We start from the raw sequence: 17,379 nt of genomic DNA, 5'->3' as shown, positions 1-17,379 counted from the left end.
GGGGGAAATGGCTGAACTGGTCAACTGCAGGGTTATCGTTAGATGCATATACGGGCTATTCAGAGGGGTTTCGTTGTGTCTCAAGAAACAAATCCTCCGTAGCCCTCATTTTGACAATGGTCTCCAAAAGCAGCAGGTTTGAATATTATGACTTTATTCTCATAAATAATGACTTTTTTTCTCGTTAATAATGAGTTTAATTTATCTCGTAAATAATGACTTTTTTTTCTCATTAATAATGACTTTTTTTCTCGTTAATAATGACTTTTTTTCTCGTTAATAATGAGTTTTTTCTCGTTAATAATGAGTTTTTTCTCGTTAATAATGACTTTTTCCTCGTTAATAATGAGTTTAATCTCGTAAATAATGACTTTTTTCTCATTAATAATGACTTTTTTTTCTCGTTAATAATGAGTTTTTCTCGTAACTAATGACTTTAATCTCGTAAATATTTTTTCTTTTTTCCTTAATGTGGCCCTAATCCTCCGTCGTAAAATCCAAACACACTATTGGAAATTATCTGTAGATAATAACAGCACACTAATGGGGAGTTTTGATGCAATTTATAAATGTTGCTGGCTCTCTATCTCAATTAATAAACAGACATTTGTGTTGTGTTTAAAAATTATACATGCCAGCCAAAAAAAAGTAAATAATTTGCAATATTTTCATAAAGTTGTAACAGACTGTGCCCCTCCTGACGTGCCAAAACACCAGGATGATAGGAGTAAAAACTAAGAAAAAAGGGTTTAACATTTATCCTTCTAAAATGTCCGAGAGGACAACGTGGCAAAGTTGACATCAGATTTCCTAACATTTGCCTTTAGTTTCATTTTCCATAAGTTTCGTTTTCCTCAAGTCACTCCCTCCAGTTAACAGGAGCGCATAAACAAAAAGTCGTGTGTTATGGTTTCTGGTACAAGAAAAAGTAAGATTGTTCGCTTCCCTTTTTAAAATGTTCTTCTAAATTGAAGTTTAACACAGCAGCATTTGTTTATTTTCTGTAAAAGACCTATATCTATTGAAACCTGAGGTGCCTTGCTGCTGTTTTTGATTCAAGATAAGTGTGCGTCTACGTTGTTTGTATTTCTTTCGGGCTCTACAGCATATGTAACTAGAATACGAATTAAAACATGTCACTTAAGGTTTTAACTTGCAAGTCTATTTTGCAAGGCTATTTTAGAAAGCGTTATGCGTGATAAATAAACAAAGGTGTAAGTGACTAATTACATTTACTCTTATTGCAGTCGTTCTTCTGGGAAAGCAACTTTTACTTTTTTGAGTAAAAACTGGTATTTGCTCCTTTACTTGAGCACTATCTATTACAAGAGTAAAAACAAAAGTTTGTGTTTGTGTACCTTCACTGGCCGGTGTCAGAGGAGGACGCATCCGGGCAGGGATAGCAGTTAGGAAATTCAACACAATGCACCATAATGTAATAAAAACAGTTCTGACGTTATTGTGTGTTATGGTCAGCATTATTTCCCCACAGCATAGTTAAAAACAGGTTTGTACTTACAGTAATGAATCGCTGATTTAATGCACCGCCCAGTGAGTATACCAAGTCACCTAAATCAAACACACCTAATTTAATGCCATGATGAACAGGTGCATTCTGGGTGTGGCTAATTGCTAAATGCTAACATTTTATGACGGATTCATGGCGTGATTTCTGCGTTAGCTGAGAAGTCGACCTTCAGTAAGGTGTGAGGACTTTGTGCTGCTTAGTAAGCATGTAAACAGTCTGTTTACATGTTGACAGCGAACTGTGTTACTCCTATTTCAGCTCTAAAAAATAGAATAAAAAATAACTAGATGGGCTGAGTGCAACAGTTGTATTTTTGTATATATATATATAACGTTGTATTATTTGGTGAATAAAAATACCAGGAATTGCTATTAAATTTAGTTTACAAATTATTTAAGGATAAATGGTAATAACGCTGGTGTGTTTTTTTTTTTTAATGTTTTAATTTCACCATCACTAGCATATTAGGATATGAAGGTAGCCAACAGGCTAATGTTAGCATGTAGCTTAAAGCACTGCTAGCATATGTCATATGTTATATTGATCTTAGACTTGGATATAAAGATGAGGGTGAACGTATACTTGAGTACGTTTTCACACAAGTACTTTATTTGATTACTTTCACTTGGAAACTGTTTCATACAAGTAGCAGTGCTTTTACTGGAGCATCATATTCTAGTTCTCTGTATGTCTTTGTTTAGATGGATGCCGTATTCAGTGTACTTAAGCAGTTCAGACTGGAGTCTTACCACAAGCAGTTTCTCCAGTTGGGAGTGAAGGATGAAAGAGATTTCCTGGATGGCATAATAGATGAAGATCTGAACAACATTGGTGAGATGATCCTCAACTTGAAAACAAAGCTTGTAAAACATAAATGAGTTAAATCTACATGTATTGTTCTTTTAATCTTTTGTACCAGGCCAATTACACAGGGTGACCAGAAAAATAGAGACATGCTTGTGGCATTACAATCCAACAGTCTCGTTAAAAAAAAAAATAAAAAACCTATTGTAAAACACTTTATTGTTTACACTGGCAGAAGTGTTGATTTAACTGTGTGGTAGTTTTCAGGATATAGTTTGTGTCATAGTTTTTGAGATAGCAGTTAGTACTACAGTGTCTTTACATGTATGTTTCTAATAGCCTCATTACCTAACTACAATTTCACAGGTTTAAGCCATGTGGAGAAGAATCGTTTTTCAGCAATGAAAAACTTCATTCACAGTTGCAGAGCTCTGGATCGCCAAGTTCAAACTGTGATGCCTGTGCAAAAAACACTGGAGCCGTTCTCTCTGTGGTACACATACCCAAAATGTCCTCAACCAATATGTATCAAAGGTAAGAGGAACACATAATTTTACAATTAATTTCTGATCATTTAGGGAATTGGGGCTAGTCACTGACTTAACTCTATTACACAGTAGAATTTGTTTTGTTGCAGTGATCATTGTGCAGATATCAACACTCAACTGAATAGCTTCACAGTGGTTTTTTTGAACTTGCAGATATAGATCCGATGCAAAATACACTTGAAGATCTGATGTTGAGGATTGGCCATCTTGAAAGTATTGGTAATTCCAAAGGAGTCTGTCTCTACACGATCGATGGTATGGCCTTGACTGATGATCCCTTCTTCAATACATGTGAGCAGCCCTTGACACCTTTTACAGTGAACATTGTTAAATTTTAAAGTTAATATTGCCAAGTTTACTTTGATTTTATGAACAACAGTCACACTACATAGATACTAAAGCATCCATAATCTTAAACCAGGACTCTCTGAAAGAGCATCCTGCCCTCTGAAAATTGCAGATTGGTACCAGCAGTCAGAAACCCCTCAGTTAACTGAGATATGTAGCTTCAAGTTGATCTGTGGCTTGTTTTGTTTTTGTCAGTTAGTGTGCAGGGTACTTTTGGGGATGATTTGGTCCCCAGATTTTGCTGTAGAGTGAGCACTTTTAATTTTCACATTGCTCTTTGGTAAAGGCAGCTGCAGATATGGAGGAAGCTGCCTGGGATGGAATAGAGTTTTTGCACCACGAGAGAGAAGTGGTGAATTTACAATTCTCAACCACTTAAAATGATACAAGCCTTAAACTTTATGTGGAAAAAAGAAAGGAATAATCAAATGTTCATACTGAAAAGCCAAATTCGATTTGATTGATAATATTCTGAGTCAGGTACAGTCCTAATGACCTAAGGGTCTGGGCTGCACAGTAACTCTTTACCTCCCTACCTTCCATTAGAAAGTTAGTCTTTCAATAAGTTAAAGTTTGTGGATGCATATAATGGCATGTAGTCAGTGAATTACTATTAAAGCATCTATAATAAATATATTTTTATTAACACTGGACCACATGACTACTTGTATGTCAAGGGTAAAGTTTGTACAACGAAATACTACAAGACTATACAGTTCCTCACAAATCTGTGGAGCTTTATAATGTCTTGTAGCTCTTGTTTTGGTTTTACAGCCCATATCTTCCCTTTTTGCATGAGGCAAGCAGCCATTGTCAGAGAAAAAGCTATTTAAAAAATAACAACAAAAATCTTAACTGTACACTACGGGCTCAACATCAAAACAAAACTAGAGGCTAGTTGGTAGTAACATAGTGAAGTATTTTGAAGCTAAATAGTCAGATATTTTTATCAGGAGTTGGTGAAGATCAAAACTGAGCTAAAAGGAGTCAGGCTGAGACCCCTCAGTCGACTGAGTTTTTTTATTTTTTTGCTTGTCAGTGTGCTGTGGAGTGTACCTCTGGGGACAATTTATTCCCCAGATTTTGCTGTGGTGTTAGCACTCTTGACTTTCAGGCTACTCTTTGATACAAGCAGCTGCGAAAGTGCATGCAGCGGCACCGAGCGGCGAGAGAGAGGCCGCACCACAAGGTGAACAAATGGTGAATTTACTGCTCACAGCAAGTTAATACAACACTGACTTTGGCTTTTGTTTCATACAGTATTTAGTGTCGGCAAAAAATGTTGTTGCACGTTTGAGATCTGATGTTAGCACCAATAACTTGTTTACTATATTACAGGAATGTCGCTGTCACACTAAACGTCCCTCTAACCCACTTCAAACTGTAAAACTTCATATAGAAAAAAACTCCAAATTATCAAATATCAGCTCTTATAAAAACTGGCATAATTCTGAGTTGTTTACTGCCCTAAAAAGGAGTGCATGTTTGACTTAAATTCAGCAGGTTGCTAGAAATATAACTCTAAATAAATTCGTATTTCATTCTGTATCTGCGGGATTTGTATTGAGGAAACTGGTAACAGGTTCATCATACCAAGTTAAAATCTTGTCTCATACAGGGTCTTTGAAGGACAGGCATATTGAAAATGGAGCTACAATTTATGCCATATTTACACCAAAGGAAAACCTGAAACAGTCTCCTGAAATACCAAAGCGAGAGGTTGGTGAAGCCTACGGAGACAATGTGGTTCGATGCCACATCATGCTCAAGGTTCGTCTTAACTGTGCTGGTCAGGATGCAATTAATGAGGATATTAAGAGTATGGAAATACTGTTTATACAAACTGCATGTGTTTTTTTCTATCGCAACCATTGTAAGCAGTGCTTAGGGCTTTAAGACGCTATTGTCTGTTGCTCATTAACCACTTTGGGGATTGCAGGTTTTTTAACATACATTTTTTTCTTGTTGTTTTTATTTACTTATTTCATACAGGGAGACTTTGAGGTGAAGGTAAACTTGGCAAGTGACACCATAGCCAGTCTGAGACTCAAGCTGGCAAATGAAAGTGGAATTCCAGCACACGTCCTTCACTACAAGTAACTCAGAATAACCACACCAAGGACTGATTTTATGTCTTTATGTCTCTGTCATCATTCAGATTTTCCTACACAGTACTTATGTTCTCCTGTGCTAATTATATTTGCAGAGGTCAACATTATGGAGGTGACACTCTGCAGAGTTGTGGGATCTCTGCAGCGTCAACAGTTAACTTCTCTTTATCCACCTTTTCTGATAAGCACACATACGATGAGACAATCTACATTAATGATTTTGTGCCCTCGGTCCAACAAACCCAGAAAGGAATCAGTGTGTTCCTCTCTTCACTGTATGCTGTTGTAAGTTGTTTTTTGTTTTATCCCACGTAACACGCACACACACACACACACACACACACACACACACACACTTTATTATGTTGGTATTATATTATATGACAGGCACAGAGGTCCCCTCTTTATGCAGCCTTTGCATTTTCACACAGAACCAAACAACAGCAGCTGCTAAGGTGTGTGATTTTCAAGAGCATGCTGGCATCACAGAAGCCAAAGGGCCGTGACGGGCGTGACATGTAACACAACACCTTTTGACTTTAAAGATTGATGCCACGTCCCCACTTATCCCACTATGCTTAAGTAAGGTTAAAATATCCAAGATGCAGGCGTTGCTATCTTGTGATAGTGATGTCATTGAGAGTCCGACCGTCCAACAATTCCCAAGCAGCACCACTGAATGCAAGCGTATCGATTTTCACACACAGCTGTCAATCATTGCGGAAAGTCCCCTTTTTGTATGATTGAATAACTCATTAAAACCAAACTTATCATAAAAACAAACACTTAAACAAGCTCTTGAACAAACTTCAGGGTGATGAGAACTACCTTCAGTGATAGAAAACATCTTTGGGGAAAATTGTATCTGGCTTTTACTTTGAGGTTTTAGTGTGGCCCATGTCCGCTTCACTAACATAAAGGGGTGGGCTTTGTGGCCTATACTGCAGTCAGACACCAGGGGGCAATCGAGATTGAAAAGTTGCACTTGTCCATCTTTATACACAGTCTTTGAGTTTGACATATAACATCTGCATTGGCAGCACTTATAAACAGTAACAATGTCAATGACAATCATTTACGGCCTGTTATATAGCGGCTGATCTCAACTCTGCTCAGAGGGTAAGGGGCTTACTGACTTTATTATTTCCCAATTTGTCGACATTTTCAGCTGCTGAATGCCACCAGCTGCTTTTTAAAATCTCCCATGTTTGGTCGTATGCATAATTCGTCACCAACATGTAACACCTGTCCTGGCTATGGTACCGTCCTCCTGGCTGTCCCTTTTATAAAGTTCCTTTGGCGATGTTACTACATCCAATAACGGCATGAAGGCAAAACAACTCTGTTCCCCTGTTCTGCAGTTGTACCTTTTATAAAGAATGATAATGGAGAATAAAGGCATGAAATTTCCATCTTGAAGAGACTGTAAAAGGGGCCGTAGACTACAGACACAGAGCAGTGTGAATTACTTTTCCATGGAAAGTCATTCTGTTGTCGAGTTTTTAGCCTTTAGTTTTTAGCATGTTAACAATGTGGCAATGGCTCAAGGGATGTCAGTGCCGGATGACACCAAGCTGTACCCTCTTGTTACTTGAAAATAGTCAAACGAATTGGAATAGATGGCAAATATAGCTGTAAAGCTGCCACATTGCTAAGTAATTTTACCCTTCCCTCACCTGTGAGCTTAATCCTGCTTTACAATACATGTTATTATATATTTTTTTTCTTCTAGGAAAATCATTATTCAACAGAGCAACTGAAGAAACTGATCTCCTATGTACGGAAACTAACTGGATGTAACCCTCTTGCACAAAGTTTGCATCAGTTACTCTGCAGGAATGAAACACTAACGAGGAATCAGAAGGTAAACAATATAAGCCAGTATAATTCTCCTGAATTGTCTGTTTTAATTAATCTAGTTTAGTTTAATTTATCTTTTGATTTATTATTTGACTCTGTCTTGACCATGTTTAATCCTATTATTAGTGTTAGTATTTCTGTTTACTGCTAATATTATTTGAGTTGTATTTATTCTTATTGGTATGGCCTGTTGTTGTTATTTTTGTTTTGTAATTGTTTTTCTCTTGTTTAGTTCTACTTAAAATTTTATTTGGCCTTTGTTTAGCATAATTGTTTGGCTGCTATAGTTATTATGCCTCTGCAAGGAACCCTTTTTGCTTCTGCTTTGCCTTCTTTATCAAAGCACTTTGTAAACTCTGTTTTTAAAGGTGGTATATAAATTCACTTATTATTATCATAATTACTTATTGCCAAATTACTGTTTGAAGTGGGCCATCTCATGTGCTGCATTACAAATTGAGGATTTTGCATTCAGATAATATAAAAAAGTGGTGCAAAACCATATTATTTTTGTGCAAAACTCTGTGCATTAAAAAACTTGTATTAGCATTTCTGGCTTTTGGAAACAGATCTATTTAGGAACAATTTTCTGCAAAAACAAAAATGTGTATACTGTTGGTAACAGCAGCAGATATCTCAGCAGATATGTTTTAACTATCTACATTGTTTCTAGAGGACGTTGTCCTGTAATTTGGGTGAACTGAACCTTTACACAGTGACATGTACCATCACCAGTACCCATTCCTTTGGGGGTGCTTGTTCTTCTGTTGCAGATTGCAGTCGTTGAGGGCTTGTACATCCTCTTCAGAGAGCTTTTGCCTCAAAGTGGAACACAACAAGAAGAGAAACTCATTGAGGACTTGGATGTCTTTGAGAATTCACTGTACTGCTGGGCACATCTCTTATCAGAAGCAAAGGTATGAGGATTTGACTGATATGCTCCTGTAAAGGGTAAAACCACTAATGTTAGACTGAAGTTGCCAGTATTTTATGCCTCAGAGCTGGCGATAGCTGATGCTGGAGACATTATGTCTATTCATCTGTTGATGCCATTGGGGAATTTCTTCAAATTTTGCACAAATGTCCACTCTGACTCATCAATGAACCTGTTGGATTTTGGTGGTCATAGGTCAAAGATCAAGGTCACTATGACCTCATGAACCAAGTGTTTGGCCAAAACTTGAGAATTCAAATGCTAAGTATGACGGAATTTCATACAGATGTCTAATAGGATAAAATAATGAAGTAATATCCAAAGGGTCAAAATTCACCTTCACTGTGACATCACAATAATTTGAAAAAAAAAATATTTCTGGTCATTATGCCATAACCAAGGAACAACAGGGGAGACATTTGGTGAGATACTGAATTGGTGTGCATTTATAATGTATTCAAGTATTTCAGTGTATAATGTATTCATGAATGCATCATGGCAAATTCCTATTTGATTGTTTGTCACATAAGTAATGACCATTTATTATATTTATGACAGACACAGTCAGCTGACCACGAGAGCTTTGCAACAATCAGCCTCACATCAGAGGATGGCAGCCGCTTCTCTGAACCGGTCAGAGTACCTGGAGTTCCTGGAACCTTTGAACGAGCATATGTTCTCCAGAAAATCAAAGGTAAAATAAACATAAACATTTTATATATGAGGGGACAGAGCTTTTGTCAGTCATGTTTTAAATGCACAGTACTGTCAGCTTTACTCCATGTTCTATCATTTTGTTTAGATGGAGAGAAAATTCCAAATTGCACTGAAGAGATCTTGCGAGAAGCATCATTACAGAGAGCCAACGACATTGAAAAAATCATACTCAGTTTGCCTCCGTCCATAAGAACATATCCTCTTTGGATTAACCATGACAAGTCGACTGGTCAGAAGTATGTATCATATTTTTTTACTTTTCTTAAAGGTTTTTCCATAACATGTTATTTTTCTGTGAAGTGCGAAAAAAGTTTGCTTTTCGCTTTGAATTCAGACTTAAAGCCTTGCTTTTCATCCAAATTTACAACAAAGTGGCAGCTTCCAGATAAAGATGGAGAAGACTTTTAGAAGTATGGAAGAAGAATTAAAATCTCCCTACCATCAACACCTTAATGTGACCCCTCCTCTACATTTGAAGGAGCTAGGACAATGTGATGCACGCCTTGTTCTTTTAAGTGAAGGTATGCCATTAAATTAATCTGAATGCAGTTAACATACTTTATTTTCTGTATATTACTATTTATTACAATGTATTATTTAATTCTCTCTGTTCTTTATGACATTGGAAATTTAAATTAAAATGGAAAAAAGACATTTTATGACTATGTTTATGGAAAGCTCTGTAATTTCAATAGTTTCATTCATTCAGTTTTTTTTCTCTGGCAGACAATGTTGGCGTGTGCTTGACCAAAGACAAAGGATCCCCTGATATGATCAGAGTGCTTGATTGCCTGGATGGCAAAGAAAAAGTTGTGGATGTAAATCTGTTGGCAGCCAGGTAAATATACATTACAATGTCTACCTTTTATGTTTGCCAGCATCAAGGAAGCCCTCTGTGCAGTAAACTAATGGCCAGAGTTACAATGTTGCAGCAGAGGTATTTCCTTTAAATTACTGTATGAACTTCTGTAAAAGTTACACTACTATTTTTCTGACTTGACATTTAAAACAGGACTGGTGACCAGAGAGACGACCAAAAGTTTGTCACAACCAGGACTCCAAAAGAGGCCATACTGGTAACACTTTATCTATGTCTTTTTTTCTTTTTTGAATGTGGGATTGGCTGGGAAAATGTTTTTGTCTTATTTGATTATCATGGTGACATTCCATTAGTATACTGCACCTGTAGTAGTTTTACATGATGAATATAATTTCAGAAGATCATCAGTCTTTGCAAATATCTGCAAAAAATTGTATTATAAAAACACACTTTAAAGAGAGAAAAATTTTATCAGGTGCTGATCGACACAAGCTCCTCCATGGAGGAGGAGTGCTATGGAAGTGCAGGAATAAAGAAGATCAACATTGTGAAAGAGCTCTTTGACAACTTTGCAACAAGGACCATGGCTTATGATTTTTACCATGTCATCGGTCTTGTTAAGTTCGACTCCCTGGTGAAGATTCTCCACACATTTACCGAAAATCTGGAGAATTTCAAGGTAAAGTCAGTCTTTCATTTTTGTCAAATTTACATCTCACTGTAATGCAGTAATATATTTTTTTCACATTTGTAGGATCACATTCGCAACATTGAGGCAAGTGGATGTACTCTGCTGTATGATGCCTTGCGACGTGGGGCGATTGAGTTGGAAAAGGTCAAGATGAGGTTCCCAGATTGTCGACTTCGCATCATTTGTCTCACTGATGGACATGATTCTGGGTACATTTCCTCCTCTAATCAGTAATGGTACCTTGCTTATTCTTGACCTGTTAATACATATATTAAATGTGCATACTATGAACAGTAAGAAAAAGTAATAATGGCTTCAAAATGTCAGCTACAACTAGTGATATTTTTTAAGTGATCTGATGTGATAATCTCATTTTTCCATAGTTCCTCCGTAGAGCCAGATGTTGTTACAGCCAAACTGCTGAAATCTAACATTATTGTGGATTCAGTCCTTCTTGGGGATGTGAAGAATAATATGCTGCATGGAATCAGCAATGCCACAGGTATGGCATCTTTTAAAGACAGCTTCCTCAAAGGTCCAGTGTGTATGATTAGTGGGACCCAGTGGTAACATTACAGAACTGACGTTACCACTGGGTACTTCTGAGGGGGGAGTTACATTAATCAAGTCTGGAGAATATAAATGTGTGAATGACCTTTTCCAGTTGTAAGGGGCTATGTCCACCGAAGCGTCTTTTTTGTTTGTTTGTTTGTTTGTTGTTTTTTAATGCTTTACTATGGTAGCAACACTTTTTTATGCCACATTTCAAACGCTGGCAGGATGGATTTTGCACCAAGTGCTGTCATCTTTATTTTTTTATTTTTTTGAAAGAGTGTCCAGCGTCAATGTCATTTCAGCTGTCCGGTCATAGTGGAGGAAGGACACACAGTCTAGCTTTAAGACAAACGGTCAAATCTCACAAGTGCAAGTGCTAAACGAACAACAATGGTAGAGAAATCTGTTCATATACTGTATATACGTATTATGTTTCCACTGATGAACCCACACAGACTGGATAGTCTGCCCTCTCTCCCAGAACAGGTACTCCCTCTGTGCTGACATGTTTACTTCCATGGATATTCTGTATCATAGCAACCAGACGCAACCAAAAGAGTCTCAGCCGAATAAATGCTGCGCCTCCAAACGCTCTCAAACACTCCAAGCTAGGAGTTTCCTGCCATTTTCAGCTGGGGGAAAGGTGGAAGACACGGCCTCAGTGTGAGAGTGTGGGTTTAATTCTGGAGATGGGTCTTATTTGGAGGAAGCAGTAGAGTCTTGGTTGTTGACACCAAATGACTATATCTGTTATAATATTTTATCTTGTCACCAGAAGTCCTATAGTGCAACAGACATCTTCTAGACTAGTAAACATCTATTTGGGTAGGAAACGTTATTGTAACTCAAAAACATGTTTGTTTTGATGGACATGGATGTGTACTCTTGTCAGTCTCTCCACCACACATCCATATTTCTCCCAGGTGGTTGCTGCTTCAATCCGCAGACAACCAAAGAAGGTCTGAAGCTCTTTGAGATTGAGACAGTTCTGTCTCTGGAGCAAAGGAATCTCAAGGAAAAACTTGACCCATCTTCTGTCAGTCAGGTAGTTATTGTACATCATTTGCCCATAATTGTGCTGGAAGTGATATAAAAATGATACATAATACTGTGTAATACAGGCATAACCTTTGAACATTGTCTTGATTAGTTGATTATTTTGTTCTTGTCTTTTTATAGCACCATCTGTCAAGGATTTTCACAACTCATGGGTATGACGAATGTCCAGAGACGGCCCTGCCGAGCCAGATAAACAGCAAAGTGACAGTAACAGAGAGGTGAGTGATAGTCAGCAGTCCCATAGAGCAGTGCTTCCCAACATGTTTTCTGAAAGAACCTATTTTGTATCATTGAGTAAACTGACAATACCTGACTAAGTGACATATTTTATGTATATTTTATTTAATATCTAATGTATAACAGCTAATTGACTTTATAATCATCTAAAAGAGTAACCCGAAAATGCAGGATGTTTGTATAAAAAGACCAATTTTAAGTTTTCATCTTGAATAATATTTCTAACTTTAAAGAAAAGTTTTCTCTATCTTTGCATAAATAAATTAAATGAAATATAGGTACTGCCAACCCATAATTTGGGTCGTGGCCCTCCAGGCTTGGAAACAGTTGCATCAAGGCTGTTCATCAACCTGGTCAAGTGAAGTAATGAGGATGATATCCATCATCTGAAGATGACCACTTTTTACCGTTTCATTTGATTTTTAGCACAAAGAACTACAGTTGTCAATGGGCCAAAAAAGTTACAACCCGAACCAAACCAACTCACATAAGTTTAAGCCCAAACGTGACACATATGAGATAATCATAGAAAATACTGAGCCCGAGCTCAGGATACAGCCGACTCTCCACACTGTATCTCCCGCCAGAGATGCTCCCTGCTCTAATTTAACAAGTTTAGTAATTTAATTTATAAATTACTAATAATTTACTACTAATAATTACTAATAATTCCCTAATTTAACAAATGTAAGGGAATAATGATCACTTTTTAATATTTTTAATTGATTTTACTTTTTTTATTAATTTATTTATTTTTCTCCAACAGCCCGAGCCCGATCTGACCCAGCCAATTAGCACACATTTTTAACCCATACCCAGACTGACCTGTCAGGCTTTTTTGGACTCGTTGACGCTCGTTGGAGTTAAGATTGAGAAATCTAGATTAAGTTAACAAAGTGCAGATTAGTCTGTCTGAGTTTATAAAAAAACGTTTTTTTGATCACTGTTAACAAAAACAAGATTAAGTCTACAGACGAGCAGCTTTGAACTATGACTTCAAAAAGTAATAATCATATCTTTTTACTGTATACTATGCAACTGTATGCTTTATATTTTGTGTTTGTATTTAAAGCAGTCATCATCTTTCTAAATAGCGCTCTGAAAAAGAAGATTAGGGAGTCAAAGGGGTGGTTTCTGGAGAAGGACAAGCGTATCCTGGAGGAGCTGAAGAGCCTTCATTGTAACCCACATCCCTTCTTCAGAGTCTTTCCATCAGAGTCAGACTTCAGTATGTAGCATGTTCCCTCATTTCACTGTCATGTTTTTTTTTCTGGGGCACATGAATAGCAAAGAGTGAAGTTTTAGTTGTGCATTATTATTGAGTTTAAGCAATAACACAAAAAAGGGAGTGCTGTTGGACAGAATATCAGGCTGCCAGATCTACTTGTTACTGCAGGACAGCTAATTTATGTCATATGCATTTATCTCTGTTTCCTTTTATTGTGCATAAAATGATATATACAAGATGTACAGAATAATGAATAGTGTTTATGCACATAATTGTTATTCCTTTTTTGCAGGTGTACAGTTTGTATCCATGTAAATATTTAGTCTTTAAAAGCAGCAATGGTGAAACTGTTTTCCAATCTTTTCAGCTTTCTGGAGAATTCTCATGGAAGGCCCTCCTGACACTCCGTATAAGAAAGGAGTGTTTGAGCTGTACTGCCAGTTTGGTCCTGACTACCCAACGAAACCTCCAGTCGTCCGCTTTGTCACACAAGTATCCTGCCAAAATACAAATAACTGGAAAGTTTTTTGCATAATGTGCAGACACACATTGCAGACTGATAAAGCAATGACAGCTGTTTGGAATGTATGTTTTCTTAACATGATGACAGGTATACCACTGCAACGTCAACAGCGTGGGCCGCATCTGCCACAACATATTTGACCGCAACTACAATGCCCACATCACCATGAGGGAGATCCTAGAAGCTGTGTTTGGACTCCTCATCATCCCTGAGCCTGATGATCCACTCGATAGGTGAGACTTATGCGTTTAATGTGCACCAAACTTTATTTTCACTGCTGAGGACGTTATTGACCCACTCTCATGCTGCTCTGTTAATATTACATTTGGCGGAAATCCATAGTTTTAATTTGGATTTGATTTCGTTGTTTGAAAATCTCTGAACTCATGATGTTTGGCATTGATTATTTAATAACTTAACCCTGAACTCCTGGTGTGAATTACCCAATAATTCATTCGTCAAGTATTTAGATAACTGTTTTTACTGTCTTTTGAAGAAGATGGGAGAGGCTTTTTTATAACAAACTGACTGACCAGCTTTGAGATTACTTCACCAGCAAAATGACCGTTTGTATGTGCATTTCTGTTTGTGAAGAAAACAGTTTCTCCGGCATGCCTCCATGGTGAGCAAAGAATATCCGTGATGATTGAAATGACCACGCGTAATAACAACAAAACTATATCCAAACATGAGTTTACAAACTCGCAGAACTTGTGCAGTTTAATCCAAGTCTCATTTATCCAGTTGTATGATAAGTACATCTGTAACGTGCATTTTCACGAAAACGTTATAATTAAAAATGCTTTTGCCCACGAGTAGGGCACAGGGCCTTCACATTCGTCTTAATGCGAACTGTGAGCAGAGTTAAAATGCACGCTCATCCCCAGTGCAGAGATTGTTTTTACTGATGTGTTTTAAATCGTAAGGTTTAATGAAATTGCATGTGTTTGGGGAGCACGAGCATGCGACTGGATACATGACACTTGGATTATACTGCACAAATTTTGTGAGTCTGTAAAAGGATGTCTTGATATAGTTTTGTTGCTGTTAAATGTGTTCCCCATTTACTTAAATTCATTAAAAAAAAGTTTGCCTTTTTTTGACCTTTGTTCAGCGTGGCGGCAGATGAGAGAAACATGGTTTTCCTTAAGAATGGTCACTTTGCAGGTAAAGTATTCCTCAATATCAGGCAATATATTTACCCCCAAACTTACACAAGAGTACTTTTTTTTTTTCTTTGAATATATATATATTTATGATGCAAGCCATTCATAGACACATGCACCTGTTTCAAAATAGATTTTGATGTTCATGACTGTGCCGCTGCTGCCATGTTTGATCTTACTGGTTGAAAACAGAAATCAATGATGCACAATATAGAGTTTCAAAAACACAATAATAGCTTTACCAGTACGACATGCAATTGTTTACTGTAGCTCCTTGAAAAAGTATTCCCACTATAGTACTATTGTGTTTTTTTGTGCTGTTGTATTAGAGAACTGTTGATTCAACACTATAAAACAAATATCAAACATATTTTTATATAACTTGTGTTGATGAATGTCATATTTGACTTTCACATTTTTTCTTTAAAAGCATTTTGGCTGAAGAATTCCTGACGAGCCGTGAGACATATGAACAAGAAGCTGAGAAACACACAGTAGAAACTGCAGGAAAGTCGATGGATGACATGGAGAAAGTAATTGAGCTCCTGTGTATCATTTTATTAATAGATATTTGGTGCCTTACATGTTTAACGTTTCCATAGTGTTTTACACTGTTTCTTTGTTTTTTTTATTTAAAGAAACTGGTGGAGACTGTGTCACAGTTTATACCCCAGCATCTGATCTGTCCACTCACCAAGAAGATGTTTGTTGATCCTGTGAAAACAGTGTACGGCACCGTGTATGAACGCAAGGCCATTGAGGAGCACCTCAAACAGTGAGTTCATTTATTGCTGTTTAGCAATCATTAAAAGTGAGATTTGTGGTTACCTAAGTGACTGAAACTAGTTTAGGAACCACACGGTTGCACATGAACTCATCTTTTTATGTCAGGTTGGGTACGTAAGTGTAATGAGAATATCTGCACATTGTTTTGCAGACACCAGTACGAGCCGACGGCCGGCCCAGGACACGAGCTTGAAATGAGTGACATCAGAGTCGACCAGGATATGAAGAAAATGGTGATGGATCATCGCTCTCGGCAAATCCAGCTTTAAAATACAGCGGTGTAGTTTAACATTAGTATCATCACCAGCTGCTTTTTATATTAATCTGCACAAGTTTGTTATAGACTCATCATTCTGTTGTTTGGAAAAAAAATTCTGCGGGTTATTTTGATCCATTTTTACTCCTGCCCCATCACTTGTACTTTGTATGGAGAGCGATGGACAGTTATTTGTTTCTTCTGTTGAGATGCTTTTGTTTGGAGGTAATTGTTGTTTTGACTTTTGATTGTTCAGTGTGTTTTTTTTTCATTCTGTCCTATTCACTTATTGTTTGCAACATTTTAAAATTACATCACATTTATTTTAATAGTGATAGTAAAAAACAAAATGTGAGTGATTGAGTGAAGGATGCAGCAGGTTTTTCTTTCATAATTTTCAAACACAGAAATACTTCTCCCTGTTAAAACTGATTCTTATTAATTTGCTATTAAGTCACGTGAGATTTTTATGCAGACATGCCCAAGGCCTGATCTTTATATGTGAAAGGAGCAACTAATAACTTTGCTTGCCTAGAACACCAGATTTGCCTGGTCTGGTGCTGACCATACAGGCTGATTTTCATCTGCACATTAAGCACAAATTTAATAATTATTACTTTAGAGCAGATACTATTAGAGGCGAATCATTCTCAGCAAGAATAGTTCTTCTTATAAAAAAATATAAAGTTTTAATTTTTAATTGAAAACATTAAAATTGTTTTTTAATTTAATAAATTTTAATCTATACAATTATCTTTGAAGAAAGACAGTTATAGAATTTGACAAAACAAAAGACAAGGCGATATCTACATGGGGGTATCATTCAATAAACAGTGAAGAATTTAAGGCTTTGCACACTTGTCTCGGTTTAATTGCTTTACTATTCACTTCTATTCACTACTATTTAGTCCATGTAATGTTTCAATGTCGTGTCTAGTTACTATTCTCAGTTATATGTGTTGCATTGCTGTTGTCCATTTGCATGTTTAAATGTAAAATTTCTAAAATAAACATTTGTTTTTGCAATCAATAGTCTTACTAAACAAATATATAATGCATTTTCTTTCCAAACGAATAATGGAACTAGTCATGGTCTTAAAGAGATATCCTAAATCTATCTAAAATAATTTTATACAGTTGTTCATAAAATAAGTGACATAGGTGACATCATCGTCTACATTTTTAGAGCACAGGTTTACAGGATAAGT

General features: G+C 36.8%; 1 protein-coding gene across 2 annotated transcripts; it reads left to right on the top strand.

The window, feature by feature from the left end:
* The first annotated feature begins 871 nt into the window (after positions 1-871).
* Positions 872-17,203, top strand: LOC121951668. Of its 2 annotated transcripts, none has more exons than XR_006106400.1 (25): positions 872-928; positions 2,230-2,359; positions 2,699-2,866; positions 3,034-3,171; positions 4,847-4,998; positions 5,221-5,324; positions 5,435-5,624; positions 7,072-7,203; positions 7,973-8,116; positions 8,692-8,827; positions 8,936-9,086; positions 9,223-9,371; positions 9,577-9,688; positions 9,863-9,926; positions 10,146-10,349; positions 10,425-10,570; positions 10,745-10,863; positions 11,840-11,961; positions 12,096-12,193; positions 13,307-13,440; positions 13,808-13,932; positions 14,051-14,196; positions 15,078-15,130; positions 15,560-15,662; positions 15,768-15,858. XR_006106400.1 is itself a non-coding variant. In XM_042498094.1 (25 exons), exons 2-25 carry the CDS (start codon positions 2,230-2,232, stop codon positions 16,182-16,184), a joined length of 3,222 nt encoding a protein of 1,073 aa, XP_042354028.1. In that variant the 5' UTR covers positions 872-928; the 3' UTR covers positions 16,185-17,203. The 2 variants fall into 2 exon arrangements, 1 of the variants encoding a protein (XP_042354028.1); XM_042498094.1 differs by lacking the exon at positions 15,078-15,130 and adding an exon at positions 16,067-17,203 and having other exon boundaries at positions 15,768-15,904.
* The last annotated feature ends 176 nt before the right edge of the window (positions 17,204-17,379 follow it).

This window comes from Plectropomus leopardus, chromosome 12 (assembly GCF_008729295.1).
Source record: "Plectropomus leopardus isolate mb chromosome 12, YSFRI_Pleo_2.0, whole genome shotgun sequence".
Taxonomy (NCBI): domain Eukaryota; kingdom Metazoa; phylum Chordata; class Actinopteri; order Perciformes; family Serranidae; genus Plectropomus; species Plectropomus leopardus.
The sequence above is the reverse complement of the archived record's forward strand: the minus strand, read 5'-3'. Positions and strand labels throughout refer to the sequence as shown.

Excerpts from the sequence above, each read along its gene's own strand:
- LOC121951668 (XM_042498094.1), top strand. The coding sequence starts at position 2,230 with ATGGATGCCGTATTCAGTGTACTTAAGCAGTTCAGACTGGAGTCTTAC. Across the intron at positions 9,372-9,576 it reads CCTTGTTCTTTTAAGTGAAG|ACAATGTTGGCGTGTGCTTG; the intron begins GTATGCCATTAA and ends TTTCTCTGGCAG. Across the intron at positions 9,927-10,145 it reads CTCCAAAAGAGGCCATACTG|GTGCTGATCGACACAAGCTC; the intron begins GTAACACTTTAT and ends AAATTTTATCAG.